At 38.1% G+C, this 23,624-nt stretch overlaps 1 protein-coding gene across 6 annotated transcripts in view; it reads right to left on the bottom strand.

The window, feature by feature from the left end:
- Positions 1-13,229: 13,229 nt before the first annotated feature.
- The window catches only part of KIF27 (kinesin family member 27), a gene marked incomplete at both ends in the record, with an annotated part of 87,765 nt that continues 77,370 nt past the window's right edge, over positions 13,230-23,624 (bottom strand). For all 6 annotated transcript variants that reach the window (XM_079705699.1, XM_079705702.1, XM_079705701.1 and 3 more), the window contains one exon: positions 13,230-13,711. In XM_079705699.1, coding sequence (XP_079561825.1) covers positions 13,230-13,711 — 482 coding nt within the window. The remainder of the gene's footprint in view (positions 13,712-23,624) is intronic.

Genomic DNA, 23,624 nt, shown 5'->3' with positions numbered 1-23,624 from the left:
AGTGAACTGCAGCTGGCCTGCCGCCAACATGCTGTGTAAATGAGAAATAACCCTTTATTGTTGTAGGCCACTGAGGTTTTTGTGGTAATTTGTTAATGCAGCATAATTAACCTCTCCTGACTGATATAGCATGGGATGCTGTGGACAATATATAAAATAGAGATTAAAATATATAAACACTGAACAATGGGATATAAGCATATTGGGAAATTAGTAAATGGCATAAAATGGCTAAAACGGAATAACTAAGCCATGGCAATAGAAATGTGCTCTTTAGGGCTTCCCTGATGGCACAGTAGTTGAGAATCTGCCTGCTAATGCAGGGGACACGGTTTCGAGCCCTGGTCTGGGAAGATCCCACATGCCGCGGAGCAACTAAGCCCGTGAGCCACAATTACTGAGCCTGCGCGTCTGGAGCCTGTGCTCCGCAACAAGAGAGGCCGCGATAGTGAAGAGGCCCGCGCGCCGCAACGAAGAGTGGCCCCCGCTTGCCACAACTAGAGAAAGCCCTCGCACAGAAACGAAGACCCAACACAGCCAAAAATTAATATAAATAAATAAATAAATAAAAAAGATTACTATTAATTTAAAGAAAAAAGAAATGTGCTCTTTAGAAACGTGGAGTTAAATAGAACAGCAGTTTTCCTTTGAGAAGCAGGCATCAGAATGACGACCAATGGAGCAGGGCCTTCCGTTTATTGTTACGAGCCTTGTAATTATTTGACTCAAACCATATATGCTGTCACTTTGAAAAGAATGACAAGAAAAAATGTAAGAAAAAAATTTTTTCTTACACTTAAGAAAAAATTAATGCCAAGTGAGAAGAGGGAAATGTTGTAGTATTATTGTCTTCTTGGTTTTAAAATAAATTTTATTTATTTATTTATTTGGCTGCGTTGGGTTTTCATTTCTGTGCGAGGGCTTTCTCTAGTTGCGGCAAGCGGGGGCCACTCTTCATCACGGTGCGCGGGCCTCTTACTGTCGCGGCCTCTCCTTTTGCGGAGCACAGGCTCCAGTCGCGCAGGCTCAGTAGTTGTGGCTCACGGGCCTAGTTGCTCCGCGGCATGTGGGATCTTCCCAGACCAGGGCTCGAATCCGTGTCCCCTGCATTGGCAGGCAGATTCTCAACCACTGCGTCACCAGGGAAGCCCAGTATTATTGTTTTTAATTCAGTCAATTTAATAGACTGATCATTAATCATCCTACAGTAATATTAAGATTGTAAGTAGAACTATTCCTGATTAATAATTAATTTTAAAATATCTTTTTCAAGAGAATTGGATAAATCAAATAAGCTAAACTTTTTCATTCTACCTTCACACTGCCCACTACAAAATAGAAATGTCAATATGGCTTTGCTATTATTTTGACTCAGCTACCTCCTTCCCTTGCTCTTACTTTGGTGTTATTTATAGTGTACTATTTATATGAAGTCAAACGTCACTAACTTGAATTTGAAAAATGACCTACATGAATATGGAATTGTTTTATGAAAGGCTATTTTATACTTTCAAAAATAATTAATTTTTAAAATACCCTTTCACACTAGACCAAAAAAAAGGATTTTCCTCAGGAGCCTTGCAGTAATTAAAATCAATGTTATGCATAGATATAGACACAGATATCACCTATAAATTATTTGTAAAAAATTAGTTCTACTTAATGGGTTTTAAATTCTCTTCTGGTATTTTGTACATCATCTGTACTGTGTCTAAAGAGAAAGGATTTTGGGCAGCAAAAGTAAACCAGTCCAGTTGCTGTGTAAATTGTACAGAATAAATGCAGCAGGCTTTCCATAGCCTTTCGATTCTTTAGTGTGGTCCTTTTGTGATCTAAGCTACCTTCCTATCCTCAGCTTCAGCCATCCCTTACACCCAGTACTAATTCAGTCACTCAGCAGATCCTTATTTGGAGTCCCCAATGCACTAGGACCATTACTAAACTGCTTGCAGTTCCCTGAGTATATGGTGTTGTCTCCCCTTTCTTAGCCTTTGCAATGGGGTTTCCTGATCTAAAATGCTATTCCTCTTATTCTTATACCTTCTAAAACCCAACTTATCCATTAAGACACAAGGGGCACCTTCTTAAGGAAGCCTTCCCTTACCCTTGAACGTTAAAAGCCCTTCCTCCATAGTCCCATAGTGCCCTCTATATTTTTACCAGAGCCATTATATTCTCCTTTATATTGTGAGTCCCATTAAAACAGAAACCTGGCCTTTTACTCACTTGTATGTCACTAGAGTGCCAGGCTCCTTGTATGTGTTCAAATGGTCAAAATGTTACTGTCTTTATTCAACAGACTGTGTGCTTCTTGTTGGATGGGTCTGTGATTTATTAAACTATGTTTTTTTTTTTAGCATTTAGCATAACACCTAGCACATAGAAATTGGTTGAATAAATTAGCTTTCTCTGCATCACCATTAATCTTTAAAATATATAGCATTGAAGAATATGCATAAAGTATCCTCATGATACAGAGAGACAGGGTGCTGAGGATTGTTCCGTTTGTGTTTTACTTAAATAGGAAAAATACATGTGAAAGACCTGAGACTATAGACTACAAAAGCCAAATTACCTAGTGGTGCTCTATGCTCTTACCATCCTTCACTTAGCAATAAGAAAAACAGAAATAATTCTTGAAGGAATAATCTTAAAATAATCAGCTAAAAAGTTATCATCATCATCAATAAAAAAAGTTGGATTTCTGGGAATTCCTTAGCAGTCCAGTGGTTAGAACTCTGAGCTTCCACTGCAGGGGGCACAGGTTCAATCCCTGCTTAGGGAACTAAGATCCTGCAAGCCGTGCAGCGCGGCCAATTAAAAAAAAAAAAAGGTGGATTTCGGCTCGTTCAGTCAGTTTGTATGGGTAAACATTACCTAAGTTCCTTGATTCATGGTGTGGTGTGTTTCTAACCCAAATTTACTATCCACCACAAATTGTGATCAATATACAAAAATTAGTTGTATTTCTATACACTAGCAATGAACAATCTGAAAATGAAATTAATAGAACAAGTCCATTTACATACAATAGCATCAAAAGTAAAGAAATATTCAGGAATAAATTTAGCCAAAGAAGCATAAGACTTGTACACTGAAAACTACAAAAGATGGTTAAAAGAAATTAATGATATAAATAAGTAAAAGACAGCCCATGTTTATGGACTGGAAAACTTAATATTGTTAAGATGGCAATACTCCCCAAATATAGCTACATATTCAATATAATTCCTATCAAAATTCCAACAGACTTTTCTGCAGAAATGGGTAAGCTGTTCCTAACATTCATATTCAAACTCAAGGGACCCCAAATAGCCAAAACAATATTGAAAAAGGATAAAGCTGGTAAACTAACACTTCCCAACTTCAAAATTTACTACATAGCTACAGTAATCAAGTGTGGCACTAGCATAAGATATAAGCCAATGGAATAGAATCAAGAGTCCATAAACAAACTCAAACATCTATGCTCAATTAGCTTTCAACAAGGGTGCCAAGACAGCTCAATAAGGAAAAGATAGTTTTTTTCAGTAAATGGTGCTGAGACAACTTGATATCCACATGCAAAAGAATGAAGTTGAACCTCTACCTCACACCACATACAAAAATTAATTCAAAATGGACCCTAGACATAAATGTAAGAACTAAAATAATAAAACTCTTTTATTTATTTATTTATTTTTGGCAGCTTGGGTCTTCGTTGCTACACGCAGGCTTTCTCTAGTTGCGGCAAGTGGGGGCTACTCTTCGTTGTGGTGCGCGGGCTTCTCATTGTGGTGACTTCTCTTGTTACGGAGTATGGGCTCTAGGCACATGGGCTTCAGTAGTTGCAGCATGCAGGCCAGTAGTTGTGGCTCACAGGCTCTAGAGTGCAGGCTCAGTAGTTCTGACACATGGGCTTAGTTGCCCCGCAACATGTAGGATCTTCCTGGACCAGGGCTCGAACCCGTGTCCCCTGCATTGGCAGGTGGATTCTTAACCACTGCACTACCAGGGAAGTCCCAACAATAAAACTCTTAGAAGGAAAGACAGGTGTAAATCTGTATGATATTGGAGTAGGCAATGGTTTCTTAGATATGACAACTAAAGCACAAACAACCAAAAGAAAAAAAGATAAACTAGATTTCATCAAAAGCAAAAACTTCTGCAATGCAAAGGACACCATCAAAAAAGTAAAAAGACGGGAAGGGTAAGCTGTGACAAAGCGAAAGAGAGGCATGGACATATATACACTACCAAACGTAAGGTAGATAGCTAGTGGGAAGGAGCCGCATAGCACAGGGAGATCAGCTCGGTGCTTTGTGACCGCCTGGAGGGGTGGGATAGGGAGGGTGGGTGGGAGACGCAAGAGGGAGGGGATATGGGAACATATGTATATGTATAACTGATTAATTTTGTTATAAAGCAGAAACTAACACACTATTGTTAAGCAATTATACTCCAATAAAGATGTAAAAAAAAATAAAAATAAAAAAACATAAAGATTTCTTGAGACCAAAAAAAAAAAAAAAGTCAACACAGAATGGGAAAAAATATTTGCAAATCGTATCTGATAAGGGACTTGTATCTAGCAAATATAAAGAACTCTTACAATTCAACATTGAAAACACAAATAACTCAATTTTAAATGGGCAAAGGATTTGAACAGACATTTCTCCAGAGACGATAAACAAATGGCCAATAAACACATGAAAAAAATATTCAGTATCATTAGTCATTAGGAAAATGTAACTCAAAACACAGTCAGATACCACTTCACATCCACTAGGATAGGTATAATAAAAAAGACAGACAATAACAAGTGTTGGCAAGGATGTAGAGTAATTGGAACCCTCATACACTGCTGGTGGGAATGTAAAATGGTGCAGCTGCTATGGAAAACAGTTCAGCAATCTCTCCAAAAGTTAAACGTAGATTTACCATATGAATCAGAAATTCCACTCTTAGGCATATACCCAAGAGAACTGAAAACATATTCACACAAAAGCTTGTACACAGATGTTTATAGCATTCTATAGCATGGTTATTCATAAGAGCCAAAAAATAGAAATAATCCAAATGTCCATCAACTCATGAAAGGATAAACAAAGTGTGGTATATCCACATAATGGATTATTATTCAGTCATAAAAAGGAATGAAATACTCTTACAGGCTACATGAATGAATCTTGGAAACATTATCCTAAGGAAAAGAAGCCATACACTAAAGGATGTATGAAGTGTCAAAAACAGGCAATTCCACAGAGACAGAGAGATTAGTGGTTGCCAGGGGATGGGAGAAAACGAAAATTGGGACTGATTACTAATAAGAACAGAGGTTTTTTTGGCATGATGAAAATGTTCTGGAATTAGTAAGATTGCACGACACAGTGAATATACTAAAAACTACTGAACTGTGCACTTTAAGATGGTAAATTTTTTGTTATGTGAATTATATCTCAAAAAATTTTTAAGTGAAATGTGATCCTAAACTTGAAATAAGTCCTAAGCAACTGTATAGATCAAAACAGTAGATCTAGAGCAGTTTCCAATGGTTCAGCAAAATTAGTGCTCTTCCCCTCCCATAAAAACTGGCTTGATGGGATTTCTGTGTTCAGATGCAATTTATGATAATTGCCCCTTTTGAGCATGCATGCACTGGGTCAACTGAAAAGCAATTTTTAAGTTGGTGAGCTTACATCTGGTTTTTACAGCTTTGTGTGTTTGCCTAACTCAGAAACAATTTCTAACTAAAAAAAAGCATCCTTGGGCTTCCCTGGTGGCGCAGTGGTTGGGAGTCCGCCTGCCAATGCAGGGGACACGGGTTCGTGCCCCGGTCCGGGAAGATCCCACATGCCGCGGAGTGGCTAGACCCGTGAGTCATGGCCGTTGTGCCTGCGCGTCCGGAGCCTGTGCTCCGCAACGGGAGAGGCCACAATAGTGAGAGGCCCGCGTACTGCAAAAAAAAAAAAAAAGCATCCTTGATTCTCTATTCCCTTACCCTGCTTTATTTTCTCCATAGTACTCATCACTGCAATCAATGTAAGTTCCTTGAGTGATAGGGCTTTTAGTTCTCAGCTCTAGCCTCAATGATAAAAGGTTAATAGAAAACATAAAGCAGAAAAATGCCTATAAATTAAATATCTAAAGAAAATTTCCATCAGTTGTCTATAGATGCCATTTTTGTGATGTCTTCAGAATACAAGTAACTTTAATTATCAGCTCACCTTTTGAAAGAGGCACAGATTTTTCCCCATACAAGAACTAAACCCCGGGGTACTGGCCTGGTTCTGAAGGGTGTTTTGGTTTGCTGTAGCCTGGCCAATTAAATTCACATAATCAGGTCCTTACATCTAGTTTCCCTTCTCAGTGATTAGTGAGATAGTGAACTTTGTAATAAACCTTATAAGAGGACCAATGAAAGTAACTCTCCCAGGAAAAGTGTATGTTAGTATTCTTGCTCTCTATTTGTTCACAATCCACTAGAATACTTCTGATTATAGGTTCCATTACACTTAAAGTCTTGGCCTTCTCTTTGATAACTTGGCTGCACAGGTCATGGGTGCTTTGATCTAAATAGAGACAAAATATTCCTTAACATTGGCAGATACTTGCAAACTAAGGGAAATGAGCTTCCCTCAGAATACTTACAAAGGAGACTGTCATGGTAATGTTAGATTTAATTCTAACATACTTCTTATATATAGTAGCTAAGAGTATGAAAGGCCAAAGACTGACTTTGCTGTTAATTTGATCACATACCTATACATGTACCAAAAAATTAACTTTTACAGTTTCCCTGAGGGAAAAATTGAGCTTAAAATATTTACCAAATAGAAACTAGACTTTTCAGTTTTAAAGAAAGTTCTTTTCTTTTTTTTTTCTTTTTAATTTTTGGCTGCGTTGGGTCTTTGTTGCTGTGCTCAGGCTTTCTCTAGTTGTGGCGAGCAGGGGTCACTCTTCATTGTGGTGCACAGGCTTCTCATTGCAGTGGCTTCTCTTGAGGGGGAGCACGGGCTTTAGGCGTGCCAGCTTCAGTAGTTGCGGTGCGTGGGCTCAGCAGCTGTGCCGCACGGGATCAGTAGTTGTGGCGCATGGGCTCAGTTGCTCCGTGGCATGTGGGATTTTTCCAGACCAGGGCTTGAACCCGTGTCTCCTGCATTGGCAGGCAGATTCTTAACAACTGCACCACCAGGGAAGTCCCAGAAAAGTTATTTTCTAGCCAGAATTCATCAATAACAAAAAAATGTAATTGTTACTAAAGAAGTAAGTAACAAATGGCCAAAAACTGTGGTTAAAAAACCAGTAAAAACATATTTTTTTGTTTGTAAATCAAAGAAATAGTCATGAAGCACTTCTGAGGCCTATAAAAATAGACTCAGCCAAGTCTTTAAAATATTTTCTTGTGAGAATTGAATTCACATGAAACTTCCCAGAGACTAGTTATTTCTACTGTTGCTAACATATATAATTAAAACTCTGAGAATTTGTTTTAAAATGTTTTTTGATATATATAAAATAAGCAACCACATTTGTGCTAAAAAGTTATCACATTTTGACAACCAACTGTATGGAAAACCTACTTGTAATTCTATCATAAACATGTATGATGCTTTAGTTTTCAAAGTGCGTTTATATATTTATTTGATAAAGCAACAAACTATTTATATGTAGTAAAAACAGTAGTTTCACTACCAAATAATTTATTAAATAATTAGAGTTGCATTTGAAAAATAAGGTTTTGATTTTAAATGCAAGGGAGTGATTCATACATTGCTTTCTTTTAAAAGAAATGGCTGTTTTGTGTTTTAGAAAATATAATTATTTAAGGTACTCCATTAATAAGATTATAACCTGGGTCATTCTGATCATGTTCTGGTTGTCTTACAGCCAGTGACACCTAGGGAAAATGTCCAGTGAAACAGACAGGCTTACTTCCAGGCTTCGAATGGAACAATTTAAATGCTGCCCAACACCCATGCGATGGGCATGAATTTCAAAAGAAGACTGGCACCTCAGTATACAAATACCTTGCCCTTTTCCCGATCTAGAAAAAAAGATCACGCTAGAAAGTAACAACAAAACTTTGATAATACTTATAAATTATCAAAATTATAAATTTAGATTCACTCCTTACTCCTTTTCATGGTGAACAATGAAATACGACTGCAGGCCACAAACAAAAATGAATAACATCAGTTCAGCCTCTCAAGGCAGTCTAAGAGCTGCTGGTTTGTAATTATGAATGGAAGTCTTTTAGCCAAAGATTTTTCAGGAGAAAAATTCAGGGATATTTTAGCAGAGAGAAAAATTAAGCAAAATGGTTAAGTATTGTTTTATAAAGATAAATCCTGTCAATTCGGCCTACAGTGTTTGTTTTTGCATATTCTTCATGGTTCTTCAACAGTAAAATCACTTAAGTCCTTCACTTAAATTCTTCAGTTTATGTTACAACTGATGACATTTATCTAAAACTAATGTTTCTTGTAATTCTCTATTGAATGGCTCCACAATTTCCATTCAAATTCTGTCTAGGGTGGCTTTTTTCATACAATCCTGAATTAATAGTAATCATAGGAAGAGAAATCAGTATTAAAAACTGGAATGTATATTTTCAAATGGTAAATTCAATACTAACTAGGAGTATTCTTTAGGGTATAGAGATAGCCAAAGAGCGAAGTTAAATTTATGTTGCTTCAAGAGAAATAAAATATATTCTCTCAAAACATTTTTGAAAATTCCTTGCTGGCCTATGGAATGCTTTAAAATAAACCTCTTTTTCTTCTGTTTTTATCAGAGCTATTTGAATCCTGGAACACTGTGGGGAGTGAGGGGTAAGTAAGCTATAATCTACCTATAATTTGTTGTTGTTACTTGGGGCAGGGTTCAAGAAGTGGTTCTTTTAAGAGACCCCTCAGATCAAATAAATTCTAACAATATTTACCACTTTGGACTTGAAAAATCATACCTTGCTTTGTATATATTGTAATAAGCTTGAAAACACAATAATACAGTATGCAAATATTGTTTCAAGATGCATTTCTTTTGTTCTACTTTAATTACACAAGTATTTACTAATAAATGGAGTTTTAAGTTTCCAAAAATCGTAAGTATACAAGTTTTTAGATGTTTAGTTTTCTACTCTTCTGTTGTGAATGGTTCTGTTCCTTGGGCATATAAGGATCTTGCTCATTATAACAAAGTCTGTGAGATTGTTCTATTTTTCTCTTTGAGTACTGTAGAGATAACTCAGTAGAGTTTTGTGTAATAATTTACCAGTAGAATCTAATACCTAAATCGAAGTCAATATATTTGGGTTCAGTTAAATTACAATAGTAACAATTCTGTTGATTCATTGTGGACATTCCTAGGAAAGAAGATATAAAAAGGGACAAAAAGAACTATGCAAAATATCAAAAGCCAACATTATAACATCAAGTTTTTCTGAGCTTTCTTTTTATAATTTCTCTTGTTCTAACTACCACCACATTGAGGTATTGTTGGTGTCAACATGAAGGCCATTATAAAAATCAAACACCACTCTAGTATTTGCTGCCACGTATGCACTGCATTCCAAAAGCAAGGAATGGAAGCAGTCACCCCTGATGCAGGCATTAAGGGGTGCATTGTTTGTAGAGAATTTTAAAACAATGAAACTTATGAAAAGTCAGTCTACTTCTTATTATCAGCAGCATCAAGGTAAACAATGACAGTGAGAAAATACTCCTCACCATAAGATGCTCCCATATCCACCCTTTGAACACTACTGCCCAGATGAGCTCAAAATACTACATACCCAATGCATTTGAGATATTTATTGTGGCAATATCTCACTCTCAACTTTATTTTCAATTTTTGAAAATATAAACATAGAAGAAATATGTGTTATCAATACTAATCAAGGCAGCCTGCAGCCTGTTATATCTTTAAATGTAAAATATACATAATGAATACTTTAAAAAATTCCAGTGAAGTTGAGAGAGGAACTGTAGACATGAGTGGACACTGAGCTTTCATTATTCATACTCCAGTGCTTTATAAAATCACAAGTATGTCCCTAAGGAAATAAATGAAAGAGCAAAACATGTCACACTTGCTTTTAATGCATGAGAATTTGTGTTGACTATAGAACCAAACTCCCACTAAGGACTTGACTTCTTAGCAATTCATTCTAAGACTTAGTATGACACTTTGTTTTAAAATATAAGATGCCCATTCTTAAATAAGCATTTATCACTTTATTGACCTGGACTATCACAAACAAGCCAATGGCAATAAAGTCCACATTACTGAAGATCATATGTATATTTTTGCTGACTCCTTGGACACTGAGTTCATGAAGATATGAAGAACTAAAGGAGGGAAAAACATTAGCAAAGGAAAACAAACATTAAAGCACAAAAGCACCTTCACTGATGTTCTTCCCACCCATAGTTCCCAGACTCATAGAATTCTCCAACTCTGTTATCTACAACACTCTGGAGTTAGGGAAAGAACTAGTACTTTATGGAGGCAAATATGTTTCTTTCCAAATGCTCTGTTATAGGTGGAAAAAAAATAATGAACAAAAAACCCCCCACAAACATATTTCATACACATGCAAAAAGGCAAACAATGACAAAATGTTTAGACTAAGGAGAGCATGTGAAACAGAGGGTAAATTTATTATTAGTTAATGTAAAAAAAATTGTACTTGCCTTGGGGGAGATGACAATTTTTCTTTCCTTTGTGACTGCACTGACTAAACTAGAAAGACAAGAGGTTCACTCCCAGAAGATATTATCCAGGACACTATTTATATGTGTTTGTTTGAGTATTTATGTGAAATCTATCATAGCATATAAAGGATGTATGTTTAACCAAAAGGAAGAAAGGGCTTCCCTGGTGGCGCAGTGGTTGGGAGTCCGCCTGCCGATGCAGGGGACACGGGTTTGTGCTCTGGTCTGCGAGGATCCCACGTGCCGTGGAGCGGCTGGCCCCGTGGGCCATGGCCTCTGGGCCTGCACGTCCGGAGCCTGTGCTCCGCGGCGGGAGAGGCCACAGCGGTGAGAGGCCCGCGTACCGCAAAAAAAAAAAAAAAGGAAGAAAAAAAATTGTACCTTTGTTATTTAGATGTCAATTCCCATTTGCATTATCAAATCTACTCGTTGTTGGTTTAATATAAATTTTCTTGCTTTGTTAGTGAGCTGGCTTTTAGAAAATGTCTTTATATTTCCACAGGTAAAGCAAATATGTGTCAATTTCTTGGGCAAGCAGAATTCCAATGTCAAAATACATTCTTATATGAATTATTTCTAAATTATTACCTAATTTTATAAGAAACTTAAAATTAGGGGCTTCATTAATAAATGTGTACATATTAACAAATATATGATTGCTGTGCTTTGCTAAGGCACTGGCCTTTTGCCATTGTCTGTCTATTTATCTATCTATAACACACATTATATACGATATATATATTAAATACATATCATACAAACCAAAGGCAAAAAGAGAAAACTAGCTGAAAACAGGAGGCTGACTTAAAATAGTCCCTGTTAAAAAAACAATCTCTAAGTTGGTTTGTAAATTTGTTGGTTGAAACAGTTTCTCATTGGGCTGAAGTTATAACTTGTGGTTCCGTTTCCAGGTTAAGTCCACAGAAGTCTATTTAACCCAGAATTCAAATGAGTTTTAATACCATACTTAAGAGATCTAGAAACTATTCACCAATTTAGAAGTTTGTTTTGGTTTGTTTTTCTTCTCCTATAGGAACTGTTTTTTAGCAGTAAGACCAAGGAACCCTACTTCCTAGGGGCTAGAAACTAGAAAAGGAAAACAGTCTTTGAGCACAGGGCAACAGTCTGGGTCTTAGGTAAGATGGTCAGGGTCAATAGCAACAAAGGAAAGGACAAAAGAAAAAACTTAGCATCAGGTAGGAAAAGTTGGAGTCAGTAATAAAGTGGGTTACTCTCATGGAGTAAGCTTCCATAAATCAGGGTGATTTTGCTACTGCCCCCCAAACATTAATTGGTTTAAGAAAAAACTTTATTTTACAAGCAAAAGTTTGGAAAAGTAACAAAAATAACAACATAAGTAACAAAATCATACCTCTGGTCATTATAATGAAATGTTTTCTGTGATTGAAAAATACGATGAAAAATTTGTTGGACAAAGCAATGTTTAGTTCTTAATTCCAAACTGAGGTTTACATTATATAATAAGATTTAGACCAAAAATATCTTGAAGAAAAAATTTCATTTACATATTTACAACCCCCGTGCAATCTGGGCGGCCTGTGTACAGGCCTGACTAACCAGGTTGTAGAGGAAAATAATCTCAGATTAAGCCCATCAATTTATTAGCTAAAGATCCTCTGGCTAGATTTCAAGCTTTACAGGTGTACTCCATATGACCAGATACCTTTTCCTTGATGTGTTAGAATACTTTAGTGTTATTCTATCCTTGTTTCCCTATTCCATGGAACTGTATTCATTTCTCCCAATTTTAGTAGCATAATGAGAGATATGCTGAATAGATAGGGCAGGAGAGAGATGATAAACCTATATTCCATAATATTAGCAAACCAATAATATAATACTCTAAAAGCAATTCCAGAAAAAAAGAGCAGAGACCATGTTTTAAAAGTCAGGAATGATCACTCAGCCTCTGAGGACCATAAATTAACCTTAATCCCTAAACCTAGCCAGTTGCCTTAGCCCATAGAGTGCATTCTGGCACAAATTTTCAGCTGTTTCAGCCAAAACATATGCAGCAGGTGACTCTCTCTCTGATATAAGCAATATTTAACTGTTTTTTTTAAAAATAACAAAATATACTTGTATTTTAGAATAACAATATAAATTTATTTTATAATTATTGTATTATAACATACTTTTATAATATAATAATATACTTTTATATTATAATAATATACATTTGATGGATATTTTAGTTTATTATTCTACTCTTAGTTTTGTTCTTCAAATATGCCTGGAAAAAATTTTAAGCAAATTTAGAAGTGGAAACATTTAAATGTTCCATTACTTGATAAAGCATGTGTTTGGTTATTATGGAAATACAAATTAAAACTCCTCAAATATACTATAGAAGATATACATATCCATGGTATACAAAAGGATTAGGGATTACTTCCTCCCCTTCTTCTTTTATCCTGAGGGAACAGCCAGTGAGCTTAAGCTTTAATTTCTAACAGATTAGAAAAAGGAATCTTACCCACCTAGTAAATTAAAAGTTTTCTTATTAAATGCCTAAGTTTTTAAGTCACTCGTTCTCCTAGCTACTTCAATGGAATCAGCAGTCATAGATCCAACCCCAACTCCAAGACTGGAACTTCGTAACGACAGCTCCAAGGCAGAAATCTGACGTAACTCTTTGCGACACAACTTTACAGGCGTGACACTATGCAACTGTGCCACATTTCCTCCTGGCTGAATTTGGGGTGTTGGTCGACTGTGAGATTTTGTAAACTGATTGTCATCCCTTTCTGTTTTGGCATCATTGCTTAACAAATGCCCACTAGTGGGTGCTAAAGAGCTATAAATTGGTGGTAATTCTGGGCCTTCTTCCCAGAACTTCAGAGGATTTGGTTGTGTTCTTAAGCTTGTGGAACTGTCTAATTGTCTTTCCCTTCCACTTAATTTTATACTTTCAGTTCTGGATGCCCATTTTAATTCTTCTGAAACCATGCCTGCTTCTTCTGGGTTCTGTACTCCATTTCCAGCATCATGATCTAAAAATAATCCAAAAGCAGAAAAAAAATTAGAGGTTTCCTCCAAAACAGGTATTTTAATCATGATATCTTAACATAACTACATTATTATCATGCAATATAAATTGTCTTCCAGCTTTTTTTGTTAAGTGACTTCTTTGAGATGAACAGAAGTGTGAACATGAATTATTCTTATTTCACTTAGAGGCATCTTGCATGTGAATAACTGAGAACTTTCAATTAATAGAACAAAACTGAGAAGTAGTCTTCTAGAGATTTTGGTACCCCTGGAAACATAGAGGTGCTTTAGGCCTCTCTGGTGCCCTTCCACACCTGCCTCTGCTGGGCTTGCCACTGGTGAATCACATTTTAAATCCTGGTCATATCTCCAGGGAATCTTCTGGGACTTGGCATTATATGTGTGAAAATCTAGTCTTGATTGGCACTCCAAGCATGAGAGCAGGGTTCTTCTGTCTGAATGTACTCTGGGGTACATGCCACTGCTTTCAGCATCAAAATGGAAATGACAGCATACCCCTCAGTGGGGACCACCCTGCTGGAATGAGTGATAGGAGTGAGTGAAGTTATCAAAGCTTGAGGCCCTCAAATCATAGAATAATCTAATATCAAAGACAAAACTTACTTAAGGGAAGTCCATATAGGTACTAGACCTAATGCAAAGAAAAAATGCCAACTTTAACATATGTTGATGATGCAATTAGTACACTTCTGGTCCTGTAAGAACCAAGTTTAAAAACAGAAGTTGCACACTGGCAGCTCCCAAGCCAAATCTGCCCACAGACATGTTTTACTTAGCCTATAAAATAATATGTGATGCAAAATTTAAAAAGTGGAAAGTTTCATATAAAAATACAGATTTCCGGATTTTAAAGAAAATGAGAAAAACTGACAATTTCTGCCTGGCAACAGCAGCTGGAGCAGAGCTGCCCCTGCCAATTTAGACAACTGCTGCAGTCCCACCGCTCACTTTGGCTTCCTGGCTCCTGCAGGCATTTTAGTTTGTGACCCTGGTTTAAAACATAAATGATTTTCTATATAACCTTTAAAAACTGTGAATAACTCTTTTGTACACCTGAAACTTATATATCATACATCAACTCTACTCAATAAAAGAAAGAAAAAAATGATTGATTTTCTGGTTTTTAAAATTCTGCTCACAAACAAAATACCTGAACTAGCAAATGACATAGATCCTCATGTGGAATTAGCAGGTACAAAGTTGATCATAGTGATCACAGTGGCTCCCAAACTTTGCTGCACATTAGTGTCACCTGGAAGCTTTTAAAAATACTTTGGCCTGGGGCTTCCCTGGTGGCGCAGTGGTTGAGAATCTACCTGCTAATGCAGGGGACACGGGTTCGAGACCTGGTCTGGGAGGATCCCACATGCCACGGAGCAACTGGGCCCGTGAGCCACAACTACTGAGCCTGCGCGTCTGGAGCCTGTGCTCCGCAACAGGAGAGGCCGCGGTAGTGAGAGGCCCGCACACCACGATGAAGAGTGGCCCCCGCTTGCCCCAACTAGAGAAAGCCCTCGCACAGAAACGAAGACCCAACACAGCAAAAATTAATTAATAAACTCCTACCCCCAACAACAACAACAAAAAAAAGAACCTGCTGTATAAAAAAATTAAATCAAATTAAAAAAAAAATACTTTGGCCTAATAACCTATAATGGAAAAGAATCTGAAAAAGAGCGTGTGTGTATATATATAACTGAATCACTTTGCTGTACACCTGAAACTAAAGAATATTGTAAATCAACTATATTTCAACGAAAAAAAAAATCCTGATGCCCAGGTCACAGTGTCTTGGGGAGGGAGCCAGGCATCTTAATTTTTAAAGATCATATGAGAAAGAGCAGAGATGGGCTCATTGGAAAGGCTCACTCCCAAGCCCACTTAGATTCCTCACAATATAAAGTTTCCCTCTTCCAGAATTTCAACACTGAAGGAACAAACTAAAGAAAGATTTATTCACCCATAGTCACACAGCCAGTAAAAGAAATTAGGATCCCAACCAGATCTTCTGACTCTAGTATCCTGACATGCAGAGTTTTATAGTGGTTTAAATTGATACAAGAATAGAGTTTTGGGGGAGACCTTCAAGATGGCGGAGGAGTAAGACATGGAGATCACCTTCCTCGGCACAAATACATCAGAAATACATCTACATGTGGAACAGCTCCTACAGAACACCTGCTGAACGCTGGCAGAAGACCTCAGACCTCCCAAAAGGCAAGAAACTCCCCATGTACCTGGGTAGGGCAAAAGAAACAAGAATAAACAGAGACAAAGGATAAGGATGGGACCTGCACCAGTGGGAGGGAGCTGTGAAGGAGGAAAGGTTTGCACACACTAGAAGCCCCTTCGCGGGCGGAGACTTTAGTGGCGGAGGGGGGCAGTTTCGGAGCCGCGGAGGAGAGCGCAGCAACAGGGGTGCGTGCGGAAGACAAAGCGGAGAGATTCCCGCACAGAGGATCGGTGCTGACCAGCACTCAACAGCCCGAGAGGCTTGTCTGCTCACCCGCCGGGGGGGGGGGGGGTTGCTGGGAGCTGAGGCTCGCGGTTCGGAGGTCGGATCCCAGGGAGAGGACTGGGGTTGGCTGCGTGAACACAGCCTGAAGGGGGCTATTGCGCCACAGATAGCCGTGAGGGAGTCCGGGAGAAGCTCTGGAACTGCCGAAGAAGCGAGAGACCATTGTTTCGGGGTGCGCGAGGAGAGGGGATTCAGAGCACCACCTAAACGAGCTCCTGAGACGGGCAAGAGCTGCTGCTATCAGCGCAGACCCCAGAGACGGGCATGAAATGCTAAGGCTGCTGCTGTAGCCACCAAGAAGCCTGAGTGCAAGCACGGGGCACTGTTCACACCTCCCCTCCCAGGAGCCTGTGCAGCCCGCCACTGCCAGGGTCCCGTGATCCAGGGACAACTAGCCTGGGAGAACACACGGCGTGCCTCAGGCTGGTGCAACATCATGCTGGCCTCTGCCGCTGCAGGCTCGCCCCGCATTCCATACCCCTCCCTCCCCCTGGCCTGAGTGAGCCAGAGCCCCCTAATAAGCTGCTACTTTAACCCCGTCCTGTCTGAGCGAGAACAGACGCCCTCAGGCGACCTACATGCAGAGGCGGGGCCAAATCCAAAGCTGAACCCCGGGAGCTGTTCGAACAAAGAAGAGAAAGGGAAATCTCTCCCAGCAGCCTCAGGAGCAGCAGATTAAATCTCCACAATCAACTTGATGTACCCTGCATCTGTGGAATACTTGAATAGACAATGAATTATCCCAAATTGAGGAGGTGGACTTTGGGAGCAACTGTAGACTTGGGGTTGCTTTCTGCATCTAATTTGTTCCTGGCTTTATGTTTATCTTAGTTTAGTATTTAGAGTTTATTATCATTGGTAGATTTGTTTATTGATTTGGTTGCTCTCTTCCTTTTTTTTATATATATATAGATATGTATATATTTTTTCTCTTTCTCTTTCTGTGAGTGTGTATGTGTATGCTTCTTTGTATAATTTTGTCAGTATAGCTTTGCTTTTACCATTTGTCCTAAGGTTCTGTCTGTCTGGATTTTTTTTTTTTTACTATAGTTTTTAGTACTTGTTATCATTGGTGAATTTGTTTTTTGGTTTGGTTGCTCTCTTCTTTGTTTCTTTTTTTAATTACTTTTTAATTTTTAATAATTATTTTTTATTTTAATAACTTATTTTATTTTATTTTTCTTTCTTTCTTTCTTTTCTTCTCCCTGTTCTTCTGAGCCGTGTGGCTGACAGGGTCTTGGTGCTCCGGCCGGGTGTGAGGCCAGTGCCTCTGAGGAGGGAGAGCTGAGTTCAGGACATTGGTCCACCAGAGACCTCCCAGCTCCATGTAATATCAAACGGCGAAAGCTATCCCAGAGATCTCCATCTCAACGCTAAGACCCAGCTTCATTCAATGACCAGCAAGCTACAGTGCTGGACACCCTATGCCAAACAACTAGCAAGACAGGAACACAACCCCACCCATTAGCAGAGAGGCTGCCTAAAATCAGAATAAGGCCACAGACACTCCAAAACACACCACCAGATGCAGTCCTGCCCACCAGAAAGACAAGATCCAGCCTCATCCACCAGAACACAGGCACTAGTCCCCTCCACCAGGAAGCCTACACAACCCACTGTACCAACCTCAGACACTGGGGGCAGACACCAAAAACAACAGGAACTACAAACCTGCAGCCCGTGAAAAGGAGACCCCAAACACAGTAAGTTAAGCAAAATGAGAAGACAGAGAAACACAGCAGATGAAGGACCATGGTAAAAACCCACGAGACCAAACAAATGAAGAGGAAATAGGCAGTCTACCTGAAAAAGAATTCAGAGTAATGATAGTAAACATGATCCAAAATCTTGGAAACAGAATGGAGAAAATACAAGAAACGTTAAACAAGGACCTAGAAGAATTAAAGAGCAAACAAACAATGGAGAACAAGAGAATAAATGAAATTTAAAATTCTCTAGAAGGAATCAATAGCAGAATAACTGATGCAGAAGAATGGATAAGTGACCTGGAAGACAAAATAGTGGAAGTAACTACTGCAGAACAGAATAAAGAAAAAAGAATGAAAAGAATTGAGGTCAGTCTTGGAGACCTCTGGGGCAACATCAAACACACAAACATTTGAATTATAGGGGTCCCAGAAGAAGAAGAGAAAACGAAAGGGACTGAGAAAATATTTGAAGAGATTATAGTTGAAAACTTCATAACATGGGAAAGGAAATAGTCAATCAAGTCCAGGAAGCGCAGAGAGTCCCATACAGGATAAAACCAAGAAGAAACACGCCAAGACACATATTAATCAAACTATCAAAAATTAAATACAAAGAAAAAATATTAAAAGCAGCAAGGGAAAAACAACAAATTACATACAAGGGAATCCCCATAAGGTTAACAGCTGATCTTTCAGCAGAAACTCTGCAAGCCAGAAGGGAGTGACAGCACACATTGAAAGTGATGAAAGGGAAAAACCTACAACTAAGATTACTCTACCCAGCAAGGATCTTATTCAGATTTGACGGAGAAATTAAAACCTTTACAGACAAGCAAAAGCTGAGACAGTTCAGCACCACCAAACCAGCTTTACAACAAATGCTAAAGGAACTTCTCTAGGCAGGAAACACAAGACAAGGAAAAGACCTACAAAAACAAACCCAAAATAATTAATAAAATGGTAAAAAGAACATACATATTGATAATTACCTTAAATGTAAATGGATTAAATACTCTAACCAAAAAACATAGACTGGATGAATGGATACAAAAACAAGACCCATATATATGCTGTCTATAAGAGACCCACTTCTGACCTAGGGACACATACAGAATGAAAGTGAGGGGATGGATAAAGATATTCCATGTAAATGGACATCAGAAGAAAGCTGTAGTAGCAATTCTCATATCAGAAAAAATAGACTTTAAAATAAAGATTATTACAAGAGACAAAGAAGGACACTACATAATGATCAAGGGATCAATCCAAGAAGAAGATATAACAACTGTAAATATTTATGCACGCCACATAGGAGCACCTCAATACATAAGGCAAATGCTAAGAGCCATAAAAGGGGAAATCGACAGTAACACAATCATAGTAGGGGACTTTAACACCCCACTTTCACCAATGGACAGATCGTCCAAAATGAAAATAAGTAAGAAAACACAAGCTTTAAATGATACATTAAACAAGGTGGACTTAATTGATATTTATAGGATATTCCATCCAAAAACAACAGAATACACTTTCTTCTCAAGTGTTCATGGAACATTCTCCAGGATAGATCATATCTTCAGTCACAAATCAAACCTTGGTAAATTTAAGAAAACTGAAATCGTATCTAGTATGTTTTCCAACCACAACGCCATGAGACTAGATGTCAATTACAGGAAATAATCTGTAAAAGATACAAACACATGGAGGCTAGACAATACACTACTTAACAACCAAGAGATCACAGAAGAAATCAACGAGGAAATAAAAACACCTAGGAACAAATGACGATGAAAACACGATGACCCAAAACCTACAGGATGCAGCAAAAGCAGTTCTAAGAGGGAAGTTTATAGCAATACAATTCCACCACACGAAACAAGAAACATCTCAAATAAACAACATAACCTTACACCTAAAGCAATTAGAGAAAGAAGAACAAAAGAAGCCCAAAGTTAGCACAAGGAAAGAAATCATAAAGATCAGATTAGAAATAAATGAAAAAGAAATGGAGGAAACAATAGCAAAGATCAATAAAACTAAAAGCTGGTTCTTTGAGAAGATAAACAAAATTGATAAACCATTAGCTGCATTCATCAAGGAAAAAAGGGAGACGGTTCAAATCAATAGAATTAGAAATGGAAAAGGAGAAGTAACAACTGACACTGCAGAAATACAAAGGCTCATGAGAGATTACTAAAAGCAACTCTATGCCAATAAAATGGACAACCTGGAAGAAATGGACAAATTCTTAGAAAAGCACAAACTTCTGAGACTGAACCAGGAAGAAAAAGAAAATATAAACAGACCAATCACAAGCACTGAAATTGAAACTGTGATTAAAACTCTTCCAACAGGGCTTCCCTGGTGGCGCAGTGGTTGAGAGTCCGCCTGCCAATGCAGGGGACACGGGTTCGTGCCCCGGTCCGGGAAGATCCCACATGCCGCGGAGCGGCTGGGCCCGTGAGCCATGGCCGCTGAGCCTGCGCGTCCGGAGCCTGTGCTCCACAACGGGAGAGGCCACAACAGTGAGAGGCCTGCATACCACAAAAAAAAAAAAAAAAAAAACTCTTCCAACAAACAGAAGTCCAGAACCAGATTCCTTCACAGGCGAATTCTATCAAACATTTAGAGAAGAGCTAACACCTATCCTTCTCAAACTCTTCCAAAATACAGCAGAGGGAGGAACACTCCCAAACTCATTCTATGAGGCCACCATCACCCCGATACCAAAAGCACACAAAGATGTCACAAAGAAAGAAAACTACAGGCCAATATCACTGATGAACATAGATGCAAAAATCCTCAACAAAATACTAGCAAACAGAATCCAACAGCACATTAAAAGGATCATACAGAGTGACCAACTGGGGTTTATCCCAGGACTGCAAGGATTCTACAATATACATAAATCAATCAATGTGATAAACCATATTAACAAATTGAAGGAGAAAAACCATATGACATCTCAAGATGCAGAAAAAGCTTTCAACACAATTCAACATCCATTTATGATAAAAACCCTCCAGAAAGTAGGTACACAGGGCACTTACCTCAACATAATAAAGACCATATATGACAAACCCACAGCCAACATCATTCTCAATGGTGAAAAACTGAAACCCTTTCCGCTAAAATCAGGAACAAGACAAGGTTGTCCACTCTCACCACTATTATTCAACATAGTTTTGGAAGTTTTAGCCACAGCAATCAGAGAAGAAGAAGAAATAAAAGGAATCCAAATTGGAAAAGAAGAAGTAAAGCTGTCACTGTTTGCAGACGATATGATACTATACACAGAGAATCCTAAAGATGCTACCAGAAAACTACTAGATTTGGTAAAGTAGCAGGATACAAAATTAATGCACAGAAATCTCTTGCATTCCTATACACTAATGATGAAAAATCTGAAAGAGAAATCAAGGAAACACTCCCATTTATCACTGCAACAAAAAGAATAAAATATCTAGGAATAAACCTACTTAAGGAGACAAAAGAACTGTATGCAGAAAACTATAAGACACTGATGAAAGAAATTAAAGATGATACAAACAGATGGAGAGATAGACCATGTTCTTGGATTTGAAGAATCAACATTGTGAAAATGACTATACTACCCAAAGCAACCTACAGATTCAATGCAATCCCTATCAAACGACCAATGGCATTTTTCACAGAACTAGAATAAAAAATTTCATGATTTGTATGGAAACACAAAAGACCCAAAATAGCCAAAGCAATCTTGAGAAAGAAAAATGGAGCTGGAGGAGTCAGGCTCCTGGACTTCAGACTATACTACAAAGCTATAGTCATCAAGACAGTATGGTACTGGCACAAAAACAGATATATAGATCAATGGTACAGGATAGAAAGACCAGAGATAAACCTATGCACATATGGTCACCTTATTTTTGACAAAGGAGGCAAGAAGACACAATGGAGAAAAGACAGCCTCTTCAATAAGTGGTGCTGGGAAAACTGGACAGCTACATGTAAAAGAATGAAATTAGAATACTCCCTAACACTATACACAAAAATAAACTCAGAATGGATTAAAGACCTAAATGTAAGGCCAGACACTATAAAACTCTTAGAGGAAAACATAGGCAGAACACTCTATGACATAAATCACAGCAAGATCCTTTTTGACCCACCTCCTAGAGAAATGAAAATAAAAATAAACAAATGGGACCTCATGAAACTTAAAAGCTTTTGCACAGCAAAGGAAAACATAAACGAGACGAAAAGACAACTCTCAGAATGGGAGAAAATATTTGCTAATGGAGCAATTGACAAAGGATCAACCTCCAAAATTTACAAGTAGCTCATGCAACTCAATATCAAAAAAACAAACAACCCAATCCAAAAATGGGCAGAAGACCTAAATAGACATTTCTCCAAAGAAGGTATACAGATTGCCAACAAACACATGAAAGAACCCTCAACATCACTAATCATTAGAGAAAGGCAACTCAAAACGACAATGGGGTATCACCTCACACCAGTCAGAATGGCCGTCATGAAAAAATCTACAAACAATAAATGCTGGAGAGGGTGTGGAGAAAAGGGAACCCTCTTGCACTGTTGGTTGGAATGTAAATTGATACAGTCACGATGGAGAACAGTACGGAGGTGCCTTAAAAAACTAAAAATAGAACTACCATATGACCCAGCAATCCCACTACTGGGCATATACCCTGAGAAAACCATAATTCAAAAAGAGTCATGTACCACAATGTTCACTGCAGCTCTATTCACAATAGCCAGGACATGGAAGCAACCTAAGTGTCCATCAACAGATGAATGGATAAAGAAGATGTGGCACATATATGCAAAGGAATATTACTCAGCCATAAAAAGAAACAAAATTGAGTTATTTGTAGTGAGGTGGATGGACCTAGAGACTGTCATACAGAGTGAAGGAAGTCAGAAAGAGAAAAACAAATACCCTATGCTAACACATATATGTGGAATCCCCCCCCCCCAAAAAAAAGGTTCTGAAGAACTTAGGGGCAGGACAGGAATAAAGACGCAGATGTAGAGAATGGACTTGAGGACATGGGGAGGGGGAAGGGTAAGCTGGGACAAAGTGAGATAGTGGCATGGACATATATACAGTACCAAATGTAAAACAGATAGTGGGAAGCAGCTGCATGGCACAGGGGTATCAGCTCGATGCTTTGCGACCACCTACAGAGGTGGGATTGGGAGGGTGGGAGGGAGATGCCAGAAGGAGGAGACATTGGGATATATGTATATGTATAGCTGACTCACTTTGTATAAAGCAGAAACTAACACAGCATTGTAAAGCAATTACACTACAATAAAGATGTTAAAATAAAAGGTAAAAAAAAAAAAAGATGAATGGTTTTACTAATGTAATTGACCACATTGTAAATTATATATTTACAAATGTATGGTATAACACAGAAATCTAATTAATGCATTTATTATCATATACATTCATCAAATTTTTATTGTGTAATAAACTTGTAGCTCCAGTGTAACGTCTTCAAAATGTTATATATTTTATAATTAAGTTCATACCTTTTGCTAAAAAAGAATTTCCTTTCTCAGTGAAATTCAATGTAAGCTCTGAAATGAAGGATATATAAGGATTTTTATATTCAAAAAACAATCCTCTCCAAAGAAAAGAAACAATAATTAAAT

Source organism: Hyperoodon ampullatus (genome assembly GCF_949752795.1).
Source record: "Hyperoodon ampullatus genome assembly, chromosome: 6".
NCBI lineage: Eukaryota > Metazoa > Chordata > Mammalia > Artiodactyla > Ziphiidae > Hyperoodon > Hyperoodon ampullatus.
The sequence above is the reverse complement of the archived record's forward strand: the minus strand, read 5'-3'. Positions and strand labels throughout refer to the sequence as shown.